At 35.3% G+C, this 20,218-nt stretch overlaps 1 protein-coding gene across 1 annotated transcript in view; it reads left to right on the forward strand.

The window, feature by feature from the left end:
- The window catches only part of RYR2 (ryanodine receptor 2), a 340,802-nt gene extending 323,890 nt beyond the window's left edge, over positions 1 to 16,912 (forward strand). Inside the window, exons 96-107 of the mRNA XM_042817920.1 lie at positions 446 to 664; positions 2,320 to 2,450; positions 3,022 to 3,064; positions 5,522 to 5,655; positions 7,496 to 7,556; positions 8,862 to 9,008; positions 9,088 to 9,222; positions 10,781 to 10,937; positions 12,139 to 12,203; positions 13,883 to 13,983; positions 14,716 to 14,767; positions 15,652 to 16,912. Coding sequence (XP_042673854.1) covers positions 446 to 664; positions 2,320 to 2,450; positions 3,022 to 3,064; positions 5,522 to 5,655; positions 7,496 to 7,556; positions 8,862 to 9,008; positions 9,088 to 9,222; positions 10,781 to 10,937; positions 12,139 to 12,203; positions 13,883 to 13,983; positions 14,716 to 14,767; positions 15,652 to 15,747 — 1,341 coding nt within the window. The 3' untranslated portion in view covers positions 15,748 to 16,912. The remainder of the gene's footprint in view (positions 1 to 445; positions 665 to 2,319; positions 2,451 to 3,021; positions 3,065 to 5,521; positions 5,656 to 7,495; positions 7,557 to 8,861; positions 9,009 to 9,087; positions 9,223 to 10,780; positions 10,938 to 12,138; positions 12,204 to 13,882; positions 13,984 to 14,715; positions 14,768 to 15,651) is intronic.
- Positions 16,913 to 20,218: the final 3,306 nt, after the last annotated feature.

Here is a 20,218-nt window from a genome sequence, read left to right on the forward strand (position 1 = left end):
GAGAGGGTATGCACAGCTGTGTAGAATATCATGGATCATCTTTGTCAAGGTCTGTAATAAATATAATACAACTGAAGATTTTTCAGTTCAGTTCATGGAAGAACCCTGCTCATAAAGATTGCATGCAGCAATGTCAGGAGTTCATGAGTTTTCTTCCAGGAGGACTATGCCCTTTCTTGGATTCAAAGTGATAAATTCAGCATGGTCCACAATTGCAATAGAGAGTAAGAGAAAATCAACACTGACATAGTTTAGTGTAACAAGATGAAGTGGTCTCTGTGAAACTTTGTTCTGAAGGGGGAAAAAAAAAAAAAAAAAAAGACTTCCTCAAAATTCTGTTGTCCTTGATTGGATTGTTTTCAGTTGTACTATTTAGCTTGTAATAGTATAAAACATCTGTCAAAGAAATACACCCATAATATTAAGATTTAAGTGATTTAAACAGGTCTCCACCTCTGCTGTGATGGAAGAAAAGGAAATTCCTGTAGTGTCTACTGGAGAAAATATGAAGTTGGACAGCTTAGAGAGCGACAGCCAGAGGGTCATTGCAGTGCATTATGTCCTGGAAGAAAGCAGTGGCTACATGGAGCCCACGCTGCGGATTTTGGCCATCTTACATACGGTCATCTCCTTCTTCTGCATCATTGGGTATTACTGTTTGAAAGTAAGAAAAACACATCACTGTTTTTTCTTCTAGCTGCCAACTTTTTGTCCACTGAGTGGCATAAATTGGAACCTTTTCTTAAACAAGTTGGGAAATCATGTAAATACTATTCTGCTTGTGTAATCTGCATCAAAAACTGATTTAGGTTGATTGTGAATTTGGAAGGTTCCAGGCCAGAGCCTGCTTTGCTGGTCTGGCATTGGATCATAGGATCACTGTTTTCACAGTTACCACATCAGGCAGCTAATTATAGCAGAAAATTCTCGCAACTGTCAAGGAGTGTTTGATTTGCCACTACAAATTAAGTTACTCTGCAGATCAATAAATTCTAAAAATATTTTTGTGTTTCACTGGTTGGCATGAACAGCGAGGGCTCAGATTTCTGGGTATGGAGATGTCCTCTTCTACTTCATAGCTTTTTATCCTCTTGGATTCTTAATAATACTTTTCCACAATGTCCTTTACAACTACATTTGTTACCTGACTAGAAGTGATAGGCATTCTTTATAGCAAATAATGATAACAATTGCATTCTTTCCAAATCTGAAAATGAGGAAATGGCCAAATGTCATTTCAGTCTCTGTCTTTGAAGATGCATTGATTGCAGTATTAAAAATATTTTTATTTACATCTTCTATGTACATTTGTTTCTGGAGAGTGTTCCACATGAAATCCATTACATTTTTCTCAATTAGTTCTATGAAAATAAGATCGGTACTATTGTTACTGTGTGTAATACAATGATATCTTAATTTAGTCTACTTTTCGTTGTCATTTTTTCAGTATACCCATGGAAAGTCTTGACTAGTCATACTGACACCATTGCAATATGGATGCATTTTGAAGACCTGTGAAGTAATTACAGCGGCATTTATTTTCAAAATAAAAACCTAACGAAGCAATTCACTGTGCATGTTAACATAACAAAGCATCCATTTCTATTGGAAACAAACTTCTAAGTAAAAGAACACTCTACTGGGACTGCTAGTTATGTCTCCCTTCTCAAAATGTACTTCTGATTGTCATCCAAAGTACAAAAATGAGGCGTAAAAAAACTTGATCCTTGCTGTTCAGGTGTCTTTGCTGGCAAAGAAGCACAGATAATGAATCAAATACACAGAATGTAAACAATGTTTAAGGATTTTACTTCTAACTGCTCACAGTCTGTTCTTCCTGCTGTTCTCCGTGTGAAACTTCAAGGATTCTTTAACAAATGAAAGGCAATATCTTACACATCTGGGTGCCAAAATGCCATCCAAAGGTGTGATCCCAAATGAATATTTCAGAACTAGAATTTCTAAGGATTTTAGGATATGTATTTTTTTATATTTATTTTAGCTCTCTTTTATATGACCAATTCTAATTGTTCTGTGGAACTGTGCAACTAATTTTATTGGAAGTACGTTCGGATTTTTTTGGTCATCTTATTACAGCTGTGCAGTGCACTCATAATTCTGTGATTCTGAACTGGTCCGTGTGCATCTATATCTTCAGGGTGTTCTGGTCAATTGTCAATTCTTTGAATTTTTTGAACTATTACTTTATACTTATTCAGTTTTCATATTTAATTTTTCTAAAGAAACAGCCTTTCCTCTGAGTTTTCAGATATCTCAGTGTGTTTTTAACTAATTTCTTATATGTTTTTCCAACTGCAGGTCCCACTAGTAATTTTTAAGAGAGAAAAGGAAGTAGCAAGGAAGTTGGAATTTGATGGACTGTATATCACTGAACAGCCCTCAGAAGATGATATTAAAGGGCAATGGGATAGACTTGTAATCAACACACAGTGAGTTTTTGCTTAGTCTATCTTTACAGCTTTGTAAGGAATTATTCTTTCTTATTATTATTTATTATTGAGCTGCATCAAGAGAGGAGTGACCAGCGTAACAAAAGGAGGTAATTTTCTCCCTCTATTTTTCACTATCTTGGAGCAGCTTACATATTAAAGAGAAAAAAAAAAAACAATTTCTTTTGACAAGCATGGTGATGATTGTTTCTTGCTGTCAGTTCGAGTGAGCTATGGCTTGGATACTTTTATTGGCTCTTGAATACTCCTTTGAGAACATATTTAAAAGTCTGACTCTTTGCCTGTTGGAATTATGTGACTTAAAGGCTTTGAAATCTTGTCTGGTTCCACCAGCAACCATCAGCTCAGTTGCCCTTTTGCAGACATGGTAGTGTGATAGGCTCCATGCCATTTGGTATCTTTCATTCCAGTGACTATCTGAATTGTCAGCTGGTGATAACAACAACAAATTAGTTAGAAACAAATAAGTATATAATTTCTGTATCGTAGTAATTATTCTATCTCTTCACAATCATCTAAAATGTGCTCTTTTTTCATCTGTATTTTTCAGGTCTTTTCCAAACAACTACTGGGACAAATTTGTGAAAAGAAAGGTAAGGTTTATTTTCAAAAATATATGTGAAGTTAAAGTAAAGCTTTAATGCATGGTGGGTTTTTTTTTCATTTTTCAAAGAAGTGTAGTCTACATTTCTTCAAATAAAATATTGATTCAATATATATATATTTCCATATATTCCATTTAAATTATACACACAATTCCTTACCTTATATTAACAGATTATGGGTGGCTTCTTTTTGTAATTTAGGTAGCTATTCTTACAAGATGTTCCATCTACGTGACTTGTACTATAAACCAGAAATTTCAAATACATTCATGAAATTCTGTAGAGATGTGTACACTTGTGTGTATATTACAGTATGGATAAATAGTTTTGTCTCTGTGAATCTAGTTGCCGTGCTCACATCCTTGTATGCACATATAAGCACACAGTATAGAGAGTTTTTGATCACTAAAAAGTAAGCAATTCTATAAGGAGATAATGTAGATTGAGATGATTAGGCATAGGGCATAGCATAACAGCGGCACTGACCAGCAAATGATAGACACCATACTGGCCCGTTTCTTCTCTTAGTCCTTTGTTTCGTCACACTTACTCCTATAAATCCACGTAAATCCATCTTGCTTCCCACTTTTGATTCCCATCCATAACAGGCAGTAAGTCTCATGCAACCTCCAAATGATCTTCCCCTCTGTCCCACACCCCCAGGCAACCTATTAGTCTAAAAGGTGATCTGAAAATCTTTCTGTGACTCAACTTGGCAAGTTTTGTGCCTGGATACTGGGAGTTGGTCTTTTCTGGAACAGCTCTGGAAGGAACCAGGCAGAAAGTCAATTTCTTGAAAGTCAATAATTTGAGTTCCTGCCTGCTGTTGTTCCCTGTGCTCCTCTGGCTTGTGGAGATTGGCCTTTGATGGGCTGATGACTGACAACTCCTGTTATGGTTCTGGAAGTAAGAGCAAAGTATTATTTGAACTCTCTCCACAGCATTGTCTCTCTGTGCTCCTTGGTAGACATGCTTAAGAGCTTTTGTCACATTGTTGTCTTATCAAAAAATAAGTCCTCTATTACCAGAGGCTTTTGAAGGCTTATTTTTTTTCATTGAGCTGTTTGTCAAGTGTTTTCTCAGTGTTTTCTCACGATATCATGCAGTAAAAAACATTCTTATTGTATTTGACCATGTTTGAAAAAGTGGGTGTATGTGTTGTTGGATCAGATTTATCCCTCTTTCAGACTGTTTTAATGCCAAACTTTAATCACTTCTGGAAACGTGTTTTCTGAAATAGTAGCAGAAATTTTGCTAGTAGAATTTTTAGGTCTCCCTGTCTAAGAAATTTGTTTGAGCTGTGTATTTGCTTTGCTGTTTAAGGTATTTTTGGTATCTATGGAGTTGTTAGTGACGTGCTTCTATCTGTTTATCTAAATAAAGACGAGATGCAATGAATTCCCCATGCTAGTGAATGATCCATAGTCATGAAACACTGCTTTTCAGGCATATGACAAAGAAGGCTTGTGTCTAAAAATTTCAAAAACTGTCAACAAATTCTTTAAGTATTACTTATTAGAAAGCTGGTAAAATATCATCTCTCACCTTCATAGTCATTTGGTTATGGTCTTTTTATCCATAATTTTATACTTCTTTGAGCACTGATTTAAAAGTGAGAAGAAATGGATGATGTTTAGTGAGGAGCTGTGTTTTTAGTGAGAATGAGAAGCATAAGTTCTTTTCCAGAAATAAACTTCCCATGAAACACATCAAATTTTGTAAGAAACAGTATGAAATGAATAGTTTGAATTCACTCAATAACATTTTAGCTCTGTCATTACCAGAAAGATGAATTTGCTTAAAAACATTTAACTCTAAGTCTCTGTAAGAGATCTTGTGATTCCTACATACTTTATCTATATTATATTATTTGTTGTATTGTTAACTATCATAAAATTATGCAATGGTGCTAGTTAGTGAGGACATTTATCATAACTTTTTCTTTGTGAAGTACTTCCCATTAAAGAAAAATCTGAAAGTGTCCATCAACATATTTAAGCTATTTAAAGAAAATTTAAATGATATTTATTTTTTCATTTCTTTCTTAAAATAATAATGAGTAAGGGTCAAATAGTTCCCTCAACAGATCTTACTTTAATCAGAGCTTTTCATGTAGATACAATAGCCAAAACGTCTCTTGCCTGTGTGAGCTAAACATATGTTTTGATGGTTTTTTTTTGGCATGTGACAATATTAATTTAGTTATTCTGTTTCTGCTAAGTTGTTTTCCTCTACCTATTATCACTGAATGAGTAGAAACATCTCATTTTTTACAAGCTTTCTTGCCTCTATCAAGTGATTGATAACAAGCCGGAAAAAATTACTAAACAATATGATAGACAGATAGAAACAAACAAATGAAAAAGATCATGCGTGTTAAATTTCTTGTCTTCAGAAAACAAACTTTTACCCACTGCTTCTCTTGAATGTTCATCCAAACTTTAGGTCATGGATAAATATGGTGAATTCTATGGCCGTGACAGAATCAGTGAGTTACTAGGAATGGACAAAGCTGCTCTCGATTTTAGTGATGCTCGAGAAAAGAAGAAACCAAAGAAGGATAGCTCCTTATCTGCTGTGTAAGCATTTGCATCTTGTTTGGTTTTGTTTGTTTGTTTTGGTGTGGTTTGAGGGCTTTTTGGGGGTGTTTTGTTGGTGGTTTAAACTGTGAACTCGGTTTGTCATTTAGGTTTGAATTTTCGTACTATGTCTTCTCTTCTGTAAAAAAAAAAAAAAAAAAAAAAAAAAAGGCTGTATAAGAAAAAACAATTTGCAAATTGAATTTCACTGTGAATTAATTCATTATAGAGCACTTATCAGAAAAAGAATCCTCTTTTCTTACGTATGAAGATACAGGTTAATGCACAGATACTTGAAAGCATCACGTTATTTCTATTCTAATAGTGTTGGTACAACTGGGCTAGAAACTCACATCTTTTATTTTTCAGCTCAATCAGAATGAAATGATAAAATTGGCAATGTACATTTAGGTTTCAAGAAAATGGTAGAATATGTTTAAGTGATATTGATGGTGAAACCACCAAGTAAAACATTGGAAGTTGGATGATTAGTCTTTACATCTCCTCATAATTTGTTTTCCCTGGACTATGTACTTGCCAGACATCAGAAGAATCTCCTACACTTTGAAGTAGTCAGAGTAATAGTAATCATTTTCATTCTTACAGAAGAGTTGAAGAGATATCCTCAGTTTTTGCAGAGCCCTTTTTACGCTATAGAGATTATAATGTAAGGGCATATGGATAATTTTCTATAACAATAGCACTTACAGTGTATTTACAAGAATTATATGAAGTAGACAGTAGGACTGCTAGTAGATAAGAACTGCATTCTGGAAAGGGCTGTTTTTGTAAAGATTAAACTGAAAAGTAAAACCAAGAAAGAAGAGTCTGCCTAAACAACCAAAACTGTGTGCTGATATGCAAAGGCTCTGTGGCATAGCAATGCAATTTAATAATGTGGCAAAATTACTTTCCAGTATACTTTCCTGCCTTTTTGCTGTTGGATATACTTGGATTTAGAAAATATTCTTTCTTCCTTTTCCTTTTCCTTTTCCTTTTCCTTTTCCTTTTCCTTTTCCTTTTCCTTTTCCTTTTCCGTGTGTGTGTGTGTTATTGTTGGTAGAAAAAGACAGCAAAACTAACTAATCTTCCCTGTGTGCTCATGACTCTTATTTAGGAAAAAAAATAAAATAATATTTGTATTTATATTCTTGGAAAAAAAGAGACCTGAATGAAGTAGTTGGAGAAGTCTGATGAAATGCTTATCTTAGAATCGTATCTTTCTATTATATTTCTAATGTTTGCTTTATTTTGTATACGTTAACAGCAACAAAAATAAATTATGATTTCATGCATCTTTCACACTTTCCTAGGAGAAATCATTCCATACTCATAGCAGCTGAATGTGCTATGAGAAAATAAACAGCTGTGACAGAGATTTGCAGAAAATCACATTCTTCAGAAATTTACATTTATCTACTTTATACCAGGTTCAAAACTGAACATGTATGAAGCTGCTCAAACTCATGCATCCATTAGATTCAGTATTTAAATATTTACAGCACAATGAAGAGTGTAGCATCAGTAGAAGCAGTCCTCAAGCTCATTTGGGTTCAGTGTTAGCAGATAAGTTCCCTTTGACTTTGCATTGCAGACATTGATCAGCTCCAGGTCTGATGACTCCAAAATAGTACGTAGTAATCTACTTTTCTGCTTTTGTTTCAAGTATATGCCAGAGTAAAAGTGAATTGGGAAAAGGTTCAGATGTCTTTCAGCTTGAGATAAATAAACCAACTGTAATGTCCTCTGTTTATGAGACAATACTCTTCCTGTAGATCATGTTGCATAAATTCTTATTTTGTTGTTATATAAAATGTGATTTATTTATTTATTTTTACAGGCTAAACTCCATTGATGTTAAGTATCAGATGTGGAAATTAGGAGTTGTTTTCACTGATAATGTAAGTTTATCAGTATATATATTTGTATGTGTATGTATATGTATATATATGCACACATTTATACCTTCTTAAAAATATTAACTTGAAGTGCTTCAGAGAGCATATGAAATATTCTGAATTATATTTAATTTACTACATAAAGATCTTGGATGTTTAAAAAGAAAGTGTCCAAATCTTTTCCCAGTTACATGAGTATAAAGAATCTCAGTTTGTTTTACTCCTTCCCACCTCTCCCCTTCTGAAATATTTATTTATTCAGGAGGAATAAGCAAGGTTTGTGCTGTAGAATTGGAAAATTATCTACATATATTCAAATTAGAATTTTTCATGTTCATAATCTTTACAGTCACTTGAATGGAAAAGTCAAATCAGTATAGTTAACGTGTGTGGAGTTACTGTAATTTATATCACTGAAACTGTTAGTAGGGTTTTACACAGAATGAGGCTAATGATTTTACTCATTTGAAAAATGACTCTTAAGGAATGATAAACAAGGCCATTTATATACCTTGCAGCTTAAAATATTGCTCATCTTTTGAATGCAAACAGTCATGATCATGGTTCGCCTGTCCTAGCTAATTTTTCTGCTGTAAAAATTGCTGGGTAACAAATCATTTTGGAAAAAGGACTGCTGGAGGATGAAGATGTAATCTATCTTCAGTCAGGAAGACTGAAAAGACAGGTTGAGGTTGGGATGAGAATTCACCAGGTCCACTGAATGCATGACCTGTAAAGAGTTTGTGTTTGTTCAGGATTATCTTTCCTTTAACAGAATGTCTGAAATTTCTCTTGTAATGTACGTTTGTCTTGTAATTTCTCTTGTATGTAAGAAGACAAATTTTATTGTCTTTAAGTCCAATAAAATTAAAATGATAGAGGAAAAAGTGAAATTAAGATTTGTAGGAATAGTAAGCTACATAAATTATATTAAACAGTTAAGTAGCAGTTTTAGTAGTTTTGAATTAACTTTTGAATTACTTTTTATCTTTTTGTTTGTCACTAATCTCCTTAGTGTATCAATAATTAAATGTAAATATCCAAAAACTTACAATTAAAAAAAATCACTTCAAAATAAGTTTTTCAAAATTGAAATGCAGAATTAGTCAATTTTGACCATTTTTTGTGCACTCTGCGTTTGCACATTTTATATTTTTGAACAAAAGGAAATTTCTTCAAAGACTGTGTAAGAAAAAATCACAATTTTCTGTTTAATTCAAGCAATTCTACTTTTCATAAGCACTGTGGATTAAGTTAGACATAATAGTCATTAATTCTATTTTGTAATGTAGTTGTTTTTTCTGTTAGTCTTTCCTTTACCTAGCTTGGTACATGACCATGTCAGTCCTTGGCCACTACAACAATTTTTTCTTTGCTGCTCATCTCCTTGACATTGCAATGGGATTCAAGACATTACGAACTATACTCTCATCAGTCACCCACAATGGCAAACAGGTATCAACTGTCATCTTTTTTCATTGGTTTGTTCAGAATACCTTCAAGGAAGACAACTGTAACTGTATTTTTTTTCCAGCTTGTCCTAACAGTGGGATTACTGGCAGTAGTGGTATACTTGTACACAGTAGTGGCATTCAATTTTTTCCGAAAGTTCTACAACAAAAGTGAAGATGGTGATATGCCAGATATGAAATGCGATGATATGCTAACAGTAAGTCTTTATTTGCTTTCTGCTTTTTTTTTTTTTTTTTTTTTTTTTTCAAACAGTTATATTTTTGTCTTTCTCTTCTGTGTAATTCTTACTCATACAACAATAACATTGGTCATCAACAGAAAGACAAGTGTAAGGGAAAGAAACAAATTCATGAACATCCCTTGAACAACTATGCCCTATGTGTGTTAAACAAATACTTCTTTAAACGGGTGATATAAATATGATAGTATTCTTTATCATAATTTCTGAAAAAATAAAGATCAACTTAAAGCATGATCTCAGTCAGTTAAAGGGCTGAATCTATAGGTTCAGTAGGTCACTCAGGAGGTTGGTCAGTTACAGACAAAGAATTTCATGTGTAATTTAAGTTCTGAAATGATTGTTTAGTTTTTAATATCCATTACTTTCCTTTACGAGGAGTTGATTATCTTCCTTGCACTATTCTCTTACTAAAAATTACTTAGTTGCTGAGATGGTGCCAGGTTTTGGATAGTAATTAGAGCTTAAATCTCACAGATATCTAAGATATATTACTATTAAGATCAGTCTAAAAGTAACATAGAACAAAATCAAATGTATTTTAGTTATTAAATGTATTAAATTATTAAATGTATTTTGTTATGCAACCTGAACCCCTTCCTGGGAATTCATAGAAGCACCAGGGCTGGAAAAGACCTCCAAGATCATTCAGTCCAACCATCTACCTACCAGTAATATTTCACATTAAACCATGTCCCTCGATACAGCATCTAAACGTTCCTGGGACACATCCAAGTATGGTATCTCTACCACATCCCTCGGCAGCTCATTTCAGAGCCTGACCGCTCTGTCAGAGCAGAAGTTTCTCCTAATATCCAACCTGAACCTTCCTCAGCGCAACTTCAGACTGTTCCCTCTAGTCCTATTGCTAGTTATATGGGAGAAGAGGCTGACCCCCACTCCGTCACCTGCTTTCATGTAGATGTAGAGAGCAGTAAGGTCTCCAGTGAGCCTCCTCCTTTTTTCGTCACTAGCCTGTCCTCTGCACAAACATCCTCAAAGGTTGTTCAGTGGTTTTTGTTTTTTATTGAATGGTGATTTTGTTGTTCTTGTTTTTTTTTTCCTCTTTTATTTATTTATTTTTTTCCCATTTTTGTTTGAGACATCAGCAATGGGGCAAGTAATTCAATCTTGAGCTGGTGGGAAAGTGTGGTGGAAAAGGGGGTGAATTTGGTGGCAGTGATTGTTCTTACTTGCACATTACTGCATGCTGAAATTTCTGTATCTCAATCATGATCTACTGCTGGGCTTAGGGTAATCAAATATAAAATCTTTTTGAATTGAGACATGAGTACAGACCATGAAGTGCTATGGTTACAGCTTCACAGCAGTATTTCTGTTCTCTCAGAAGAGCACGTAACCTGAAAGAGAAATATGTTACATGATATTGTCTAGTTGCTAGAACATAGAAGAGTTCTGCTAATTACTGAATTTGCTACGCTGGATATTTTTAATTGCATATGCAGAAAACTTTTTAGACTTCTGTTTTTTTGTTTGTTTGTTTGTTTGTTTTTAGTGCTACATGTTTCACATGTATGTTGGAGTGCGTGCAGGTGGAGGCATTGGTGATGAAATAGAGGATCCAGCAGGAGATGAATATGAAATCTATCGAATTATCTTTGACATCACTTTCTTCTTTTTTGTGATTGTCATTCTGCTTGCCATTATTCAAGGTATATATTTGTAGCTTGCAGCGACTGAAAGCATTATTTAATAATACGTGGATTTTAGTGATGCAGATACTGCATGCGTAAATTTAAACCAGGACACTAGGGCAACTAAAAAGCAGATTTATAAGGTAAACCACACCAAGATGTTGTTTATCTCTATGCTGTTCTTCTTAGTCTACACATAAACAACAGGCTCTGCCTGGATCAGAAGAAACAAAAAAGTCATTAGAACATTGATGACCCTAGAGTTTCTGTCTTCCCTTTGTCTCTTCTAAAAGACTCCTGTAATGATGTCACAAAAGAAGTGATTAGAAAGAATTATTATCTTCTATCAGCTAACAGTTAGGTAAATCATAACATTTTTACATCAATAAGAATGCTTTTTCTCACTTCCTTCAAGGGAGTTTAGAGGGCATCTCTAAGCTTCTATTAAGTTTATAACTCTTAATGAAACAAGATGTTTTCAAGGGTTGGGGAGGGTGCTTAATTTTTCATAGACTGCAGTAGCATACTATTTATTCATTTTGTGACTCGCCTAAGAATAGAGGCTGTAGCTGTCAAGCTTTGAGCATAATCATCATCTGACATTCATCAGTTTACAGCTCAGTAGTTTCAGTAATGATCATACAATTAGTCTGTACTTGTATTGGTGTAATTAAAGGGAGGATTGTTAGAAATTTATAATCTGAACCACTGAGTCAGTGGTTCTTCTTTCTGTATCGTCCTGAAATGGTCACTTACGTCTGTTAAGCTTTGACAGTGGAACCTCAAAGTAAATGGCAACCATAGTGACAGAAGGTGCATTAGATCTGGGCCTCTCTGCATTTGCTATGTAATAAATTCCTGAACACTGTTATATCTATTGTAGGGCTCTTTCTTTGTTAAAGCTTCCATCATTGTAAAATCACGTGTCTTTTCATATTGAGTTAAGGTTAGAGTTCTGCGAATAAAACGGAAATCTGCTTATACCATATTTTATAATTCCACATTATAGTGACAGTTACAGGTAGCTGTTCTCTTTAATTAGTTCATTTTCTTTCATATATCTAGATGTTTTTGTCTAGATGTTTTCTTGAAGCTATAACAGTTTCTACTATTTCTATACAAGACTAGTGTTTAATGTTCTTTGTTGGACTTGTCCCTGAATTTCCAAATATTCTTTGTCACTGTTCTTCAGCGTTAACTATTCTGTCTTAATTTCTAGGGTTAATTATTGATGCTTTTGGTGAGTTAAGAGATCAGCAAGAACAAGTTAAGGAAGACATGGAGGTAATAACATATGATTGCTGAACTATATTCTATTTTCAGGTTTTCTGAACATTGGTGTTGTCAAAGGGTGATACTGAGACGAGAATAAATATATGGTTAATTACAGAATCCAGTGCTCTTTTTATCAGATGAACTGAGATGTAAAAGTAAATGAGAGACAATTTACTTATTGTTTTTATTTTCCATTTTATTTAATTATCATAAGTATTCATCATAGTATCACAGAATGGTTTGGATTGAAAGGGACTTGTAATGTTATCTAGTTCCAATCCTCCTACTACAGACACGGGCACCTCCCTCTAGACCAGGTTGCTCAAAGGCCCACACAACCTCGCTGGGCAACCTGTTCTAGTCTCTCACCACTCTCACAGTAAAGATTTTCTTCCTAATATCTAGTCTAAATCTACCCTTTTCCAGTTTAAAACCATTTCTCCTCATCCTGTCACTATAATAAGTTCCTCCCCAGCTTTCCTGTAGGTTCCCTTCAGGTGCTGGAAGATCATTATAAGATCTTCTTGGAGCCTTCTCTTCTCTAGGCAGAAGAGCCCCAGCTCTCTCAGCCTGTCCTCATAGGGAGGTGCTCCAGCCTTCTGATCATTTTCGTGGCCCTCCTCTGGACCCACTCCCACCGCTTTATGTCCTTCTTATGTTGAGGGCTCCAGAACTGGGTTCAGTACTCCAGGTGGGGTGCTCATGAGAGCAGAATAGAGGGCAGAATCACCTCCCTTGTTCTTATGGTCACACTTCTTTTGACGAGAAAACTCTGCTAGAATGCAAGTTCTGAATAACATTACCACTCTTTGATCTGCACTATGAAAGAGGCATGCTGTTGACAGCTCTTAACTTGTATGGGGCACAAACACTGTGCTGTAATTCTGCTCTTAGCATATTTAGGATTTATTTGCCAATTCCTACTGTTCTTTAATACCTTTTGTAAGTACAGCCAGTTTTTTGCAGATAAATCAACAAAAAAAAAAAACTTCTTTATTTTTCTCATGACCTTTTAAGCTTTAGATTGTGTGTTTTCACTTATGTAAATAACAAAAAAAATATTTGTTGCTGTACATTATAATAATTCCACATCCACGACTATTTAAGTCTTTTGAATCGTGACTAGAGGTGTCTAGCATGGTTAACACTGTGATGATACAGTTCATCTCAGGTGTAGTTTTCTTTGATTAATCTATATGTGCAAATGTCCAGTACTTGCTGGCTTTCTGTTCTGTCATTTAAGTGTGTATATTTGAAATCAGAAATATGTTGAGACCTAATGTGTTCTATAATATAAAAGCATATTCAGCTTAAAAACTCAAGCGTTAAGGTAGATACTGCCTTGCATTACAGTGAGTATTGCTGACACTGTTCAAATGAAAAAAAAGTAGGCTTTGGCTGTTCAGTGCCATTCATGCTTCTTATACCTGCTCACCTACTGGTACTAGGATTTATTGGTTGATTGAACATTAATATGTTACTTTGATGGCAGTCAATCTTCTGTTTGGGTGTTTTGGCTGAAGCAGTCAGTCTCAATCATCAGAAGAGAAGCTTTTCTGTTCAGTACATATTATAGTTGATGCATTGATAGTTTGAAGAAAATTACTGCGTTTGGGGTGTATTTTCTCAAAGGGTTGCAAAGATGCATTATAAATAAGTGTTGATGTAATCTGTGTTCTTTCTTTTAGACAAAGTGCTTTATCTGTGGAATAGGAAATGACTACTTTGATACAGTGCCCCATGGCTTTGAAACTCATACACTGCAGGAGCACAACTTGGCCAATTATTTGTAAGTACAGTAAAAATGAACTTCTTGTTAACTCCTGATTAACTCTATTCCATTAATAAGAGTCATTATAGATCGGCTTTGATGTGCACTCATGTTGCCTGAATGAACAAGGGAGATATTTCCTTCTTTTTTTTTTTTCTTCTTTAATAGAGTCCATGAGGAAGAAAAATGTTTGCTATTAGCAAAGGTTTTTTTGCCTTAGTGAAGTGATAGAATTTCAGTGGAGGTAGGAGCAGGAACTTTGTGAACTTCAATGTATTTTTTTCAATTTGGTTCTGAAACACCCATTTTGTGTGAGCAAGGAGATAAAAATTAGGAACCTGATATGTGACTAGTAAATATTTCCAGTTTCTTACTTATATTATGTATTTATGTATTTATTTTTAAATCTAATTACTATTCTCTATCTGCAAGTTAGTGTTTGTAGAAACATCTAGTATAATTTTCTGTCAGCAAGCTTAGGAATTCTTCATATGAGGTAAGTAGTTACTGCAAGTCAAATGAAATCTTGTGTGTTTTGGTGTATTTTTCATTGAATAATAAGTGCATATTATAAGTGTGAGGAAACCATGTTTAATATGTCTGAGAATATCATCATAAATATAAGTTAGAAACTTGTGAACTCAGGAACAGCATTTTTTTCACTGTACATGACATATTGAAAAATACACCTGTGTCTGTAGGTTGACTGGTGCTGTACTATATTCACAACGTCTTTTTTTTCCATTGTAGATTTTTTCTGATGTATCTTATTAACAAAGATGAAACGGAACATACAGGACAGGTAGGCAAACAACTCTTGGAATATCAACAGTTAATAAATAAAACTGATTCTAAAATAAAAATCATTCAGACTTGCCAAAACTAAGAGTATTCTAATGAATAGCATTCTATGCAGTAAGTAACTTAATTGTTATTGTTCTGAATGTTTGTTGGGACTTTGTTGCTTAATTTTAGATTATCAATTCTCTAATGCTTTTCTTATCTGATCTGACTTTTTGAAGTATTACTTCCAAAAAATATAAATAGAATATGTAAACAGAAATAATGAGAAACATTTAAGCACCTTGTGAAAGCAACATTCTTTTCACCCTGTTGAATCTCTTATTGTTGTCTTTGACCTTTAATATTATTCGTCAGTTATATGGTCTTCTGTGTCTACATTTCTAGATAGAGCAGTATGAAATAACTTATGCAGGTATTTGAAAAGAAAGCTGGGAGAACAATTTTAAGAGGATTTTTTTTTCATTGCTGTTTATTATTCTTTCAAATCTTTAAAGTCCATTTTATTTTATGCATTTTTTGCATGCTTTGGAAGGACTGATGCAGAAATTCAGTCAAATTTCTATGATGGAAAATATTATACTTATGCTGGTATTTGATCTTGTGACAAGCTTTACTTAAGCTTTACGGTGCTCCTGGATGTGAAATGACCTGGTCCTCTTCTACGTGTTTTCTCTTTTGTTTTTTGACTAGGTAATCATATGTAAAATCTACTCTAAACTCATCCAAAAATTAACATGATTTCATAAATTGATGTAGAGAAACCAAAGAATTAAGGAAGGGAAGCAATGTATTTTGGTTTGTTTGTTTGTTTGTTTTTAAAGAGGCATGCCTGATTCTTCCTCATTGGAGCTATTTAAGCCACTTAAATTTTGTTTATTTCAGGAATCCTATGTATGGAAAATGTATCAAGAACGATGCTGGGAGTTTTTTCCTGCTGGTGATTGTTTCCGAAAACAGTATGAAGACCAGCTTAATTAAGCAAAGACGAGGATTTCCACTTGAAATATGTCCATGTGTTTTCCAAGTCCTTTTGGAATGTCCAACGGATTTCTTAAATCCCCGAAACTGTGGTTTTGGAGCACCAAAGCTCTGTTTTTAATGACCCAACTTTTATTTTCTTGTGTATTTGCTTTGAGAACACTGGAGTAAAGAACAATTAAAAACAACAGCAACTCTGGAAAACAGATCAACCACTTGCACAGACAAAAGATATCCATATAAATAACATGCACACATAAGAAGAGACTTGAGACAGCTTCTTTCTGAAACTGCCAGATTATGCCCTTATCTATAAAATCACACATGGGGTGACACAGTAGCAACACTCGTTCAATCTATTTATTTCATCATCCTGGAAGGAACTATATGTAGTTCACAGAGCACTGTAAAAGATTGTTGTGGACACAAAGTTGTTGGGAAATAGTGCCTTACTATATGTGGGTTGAGCTATGCAGAAGATGAGTGCATGACGACGTCATATTTTTATTTTTCTTTCTGTCTTCCTTTTCTTCCAAGTTAATATTTATTTTGTGATTTTGGTGGATTTGGGTGGAAGGGACTTGATTGTGCACATCTTTTTATTAAGACTGGAGTGTCTCAGGACAAGATTAGGTTATTCTCATTGAGTTCAGTTCACATTTACCTTCCTCTTTAGCTTTTGCTTTTATTTTGGTAATGCTCTAATACAACACTGCAACTTTATGAGATCTTTGTATTAGAAGACTGCAAAAAAAAAAAAAACAAAAAACAAAAAACACTTTAACAAGAAATGTTTCATTGCATGTTTATTATGCAAGTTTAAAACAATCAAAGAAACAACCTTCAAAAGCAAGTTGATCAACATGAAAAAAAAAAACATTCACAATAATTATCTCCATAGTAATAAAGTGTTGTGGGCTTTATTGTACATCTGAAACAAGTGTCATCAGTCAACAATGTATATGTTATGAATCTGACCATAGTTTTGTTTCTTTTTCTTTTTTTCATTTTTGCCACCTGTGATTGATAGTGGAGTTGAAGATTTTCTTGTTAAATTATTTTTTAAAATCAAAGCTGAAGCAATATCCATTCAGGGATTCCATCAGTTGCATCATAAAACACCAATGATGTGTACGTCACTCCATTTTGAGTCCTTTTCAATTGTAATGCCAGTCTTTACAAATAAAAAAAGAGATTCAGAATGGAACAAGTTGGTCTTGGGAGCATTTGAGGTTTTTCTTATTGAGTCTTTTTATTAATCCCTCTACTAATTGCACCCACTTTGACACAGACCTGAGCTTCTGTTTCATAGAATCATAGAGTGTCTTCAGTTGGAAGGAACGTCAAGGATCATCGAGTTCCAAGCCCCTTGCCACAGGTAAGGGTGCCAGCTGCTGGATCAAGTACTAGATCGGGTTGCCCAGGTCTCCATCCAACCTGACCTTAAACACCTCCAGGGCAACCTGTTCCAGCACCTCACCACTCTCTCAGTAAAAAAATTCCCCCAACATCTAATCTAAATCTCCTTTCCTTTAGTTTCAAACCATTCTCCCTTGTTATATCGCTGTCTAGCCTTGTAGAAAGTTGATTTTCCATCATGTTTTTCATGTTTATAAACTCCCTTTAGATAATGGAAAGGTACAATGATATCTCCTACAGACTTCTCTTTTCCAGGCTAAACAAGCCCAGTTCCCTCAGCCTGTCTTCACAGGAGAGATGTTCCAGCCCTCGGACCACATTCATGGCCCTCCTCTGGACCCTCTCCAAGACCTCCATATCTTTCCTGTCAGAGGCATCAGGCTTGGACGCAATACTCCAGCTGGGGCCTCACAAATGCAGAATAGAAGGGGACAATCGCTTTCCTCACCCTGCTTCCATCACTCCTCTTCTGATGGAACCTAGGATACTATTGGCCTTCCAGGCTCCAAACACACACTGCTGGCTCATATTAAGCTTTTCATCAATCAGGACTCCTAAGTCTTTCTCAGTAGGTTGCTCTTAAAGAGTTCCTCTCTCAATTTGTATGTATATATGGGATTACCTCGACCCAAATATAAAACCTTGCACATTGCTTCGCTGAACCTCATTAGGTTTGCAATGGCCCACCTTTCAAGTTTGTCAAGTTTCCTGAATGAAAGTTTTATTTCTTCTGGTCTTCTTGCTATCCTGTTTCTCCACTTCATTTTCTTTGTCATAAAAGAAATCGACTGCATCAGTATTCCATTATAAGTAAGAAAACTTATAACAATTGTTTAAACAATCATTTAAAAATGATAATTCTCTGAAGTCAAGCTTTCAGTTCAGTGGATTATGATTAGTGCTGCTCTGAAATTGGCATCCTGTAGAGGATTCTGATTTTCAATTGTCTTGAATTCTACGGTATTTGAGGCTAAAGGATGTATAGGCTGGTGATGGTGGGAGGAGTGGGTACAATGGCTAAAATTTGTACCCAGATTTTAAAACATCCCCACCCAATTTCTAGTATTTGTTCTAGCTTTATTTCTTCTGTTTGGCATAACTCTGTAAAACAGTTTGAATACACGTTTCTTGGCTTTGCATATTTGATTTAGAAATCAGGGATTGTAATAATGTTCCTTTTTCAGGTATAAAGCACAAGAATAGTTTTCTGATGAGACATGTTTATTTGATTTTGGACATTTTGTTGAGAAATAGCTTATGATTCTGAGTCATGTTTCAAAATCCCCTTGTTTTGAAAGCAATTTCAACTGGAAACTGTGGGCAAATAAGAGAATTGAACTGGCGTATTTCTTTAACTTCTGTGTCTCAAGGCTTCTGAAACATTCTTCTAAATGCTGTATACTGTGAGATAAATACACGTGAAGCAGCAGTTAAGCACTACATTCTTTCAGTATGGCATCTACTGATTATCTGGTGAGACAAATGTTTCCTTGTAAATATTAAAAGTCTTTATTTATTGAATGATGCTAATTAATAGCTTTCACAAAAGGGACTTCCAGTAACTAAGAATTTGTTTGTTAGAATTTGCAAGATTAGTGTTGCTGAAAGTGATTGGGAATTTGTTTTAGCAGAACCTCAAAGCCTGGTCATACAGCTCCCTGTGGAATGGCTGGAATTTTGGATTCCTGATGCATGACATTTCTTCTTTGAGTCAATGCACAAAAAGAGCAGCTAGAAGCTTTTCTCCTTTTTTAATGCTTAATATGCCCAATTCAAAAAAAGAAACTTGCTTTAAAATTAAGAGTACATAACAGAGGAAAATAGTTCATTTTGAAATTACATATTTCCTGTAATTCATATGATTTCCTACCCTGACGTCCATCCAGGTAGGTCAGCTGGTACATGATGCAGTCTGAGGTCTGAACGAGTACTGTTTGTTTTAGAATTAAAAAAATGTGAAAAGAACTGTAAAGAAATAGAAAGTCTTTGCTGCCTGTCCATGTTGCAAATGTCCCAAGTTTGAATTCAAGATGCCATTGCTGTGTTGCAAGCTCTCTTGGACAGATTGATGATAGAGTTCTTGATTCTTGGTGGAGCCAGGAGAGGGGACAGCAAAAAAGTCCAAGGTACTACCTTGGACTTCTAAAGGGTGAACTGTTCAGGACAGTGGTAGGGAGAGTCCCTTAGGATTCAGTCCTGAAGGTCAAAGGGGTCCAGGACGGCTGGTTGCTCCTCAAGAACAAAGTCTTAAAGGCACAGGAGCAGTCTGTGTCCCTGAGCTGCAAGGTGAACCGACAGGGAAGAAGATCAGCATGAATAAACCAGGAGCCATGAGGCTCCAGGAGAAAAAGAGAAGGAAGGTATCTCCTGTGGAAGAAGGGATGGACAACTTGGGGAGAGTACAAAGAATTTGTTGGGCTGTGCAGGGAGAAAATTAGAAAGACAAAAGCCCAGCTTGAATACCAACTTGGCCTTTGGGATAGAAGAGAACAAAAAATTTTATGAATATTTTAACAATAGCAGGAGGATTAAGAAGAATCTTCATCCTGTACTGGATATGATGAGGAACATAGCCACTGAGGATAAGGAAAAGGCTGAGGTTTTCAATGCCTTCTTTACTTCTGTCTTTATAAGTCAGTCTGGTTATCCTTGGGGTACTCTACCCCCTGATCTGGAAGCCTTGGATGGGGAGCAGAATAAAACCCCCACTATTCAGGTGGAAACAGACCTACTGCTCCACCTGGATTGCTGCTCCAAGTCCATGGGGCCCAGTGGGATCCACCAGCTGAGAGAGCTGGTGGAGGTGAGAGCAAAGCCACTTTCCATCAGCATTCCTGGTCAACCAGAGATGTCCCAGAGGATTAGAGTCTTGCCAATCTACAAAAAAGTTTGTAACGAGTATCCAGAGAACTACAGGCCTGTCAGCCTGACCTCAATGACAAGTGAAGTTATGGAGCAGATCATCTTGAGGGAGATCACATAGCATGTGTGGGACAACTGGAGGATCAGACCTAGCCAGCATGGATTCATGGAAGGCAGATACTTTTTTACC

Source organism: Centrocercus urophasianus, unplaced genomic scaffold, assembly GCF_019232065.1.
Source record: "Centrocercus urophasianus isolate 14NV4802_14NV808 unplaced genomic scaffold, USGS_Curo_1.0 seq_10, whole genome shotgun sequence".
NCBI lineage: Eukaryota > Metazoa > Chordata > Aves > Galliformes > Phasianidae > Centrocercus > Centrocercus urophasianus.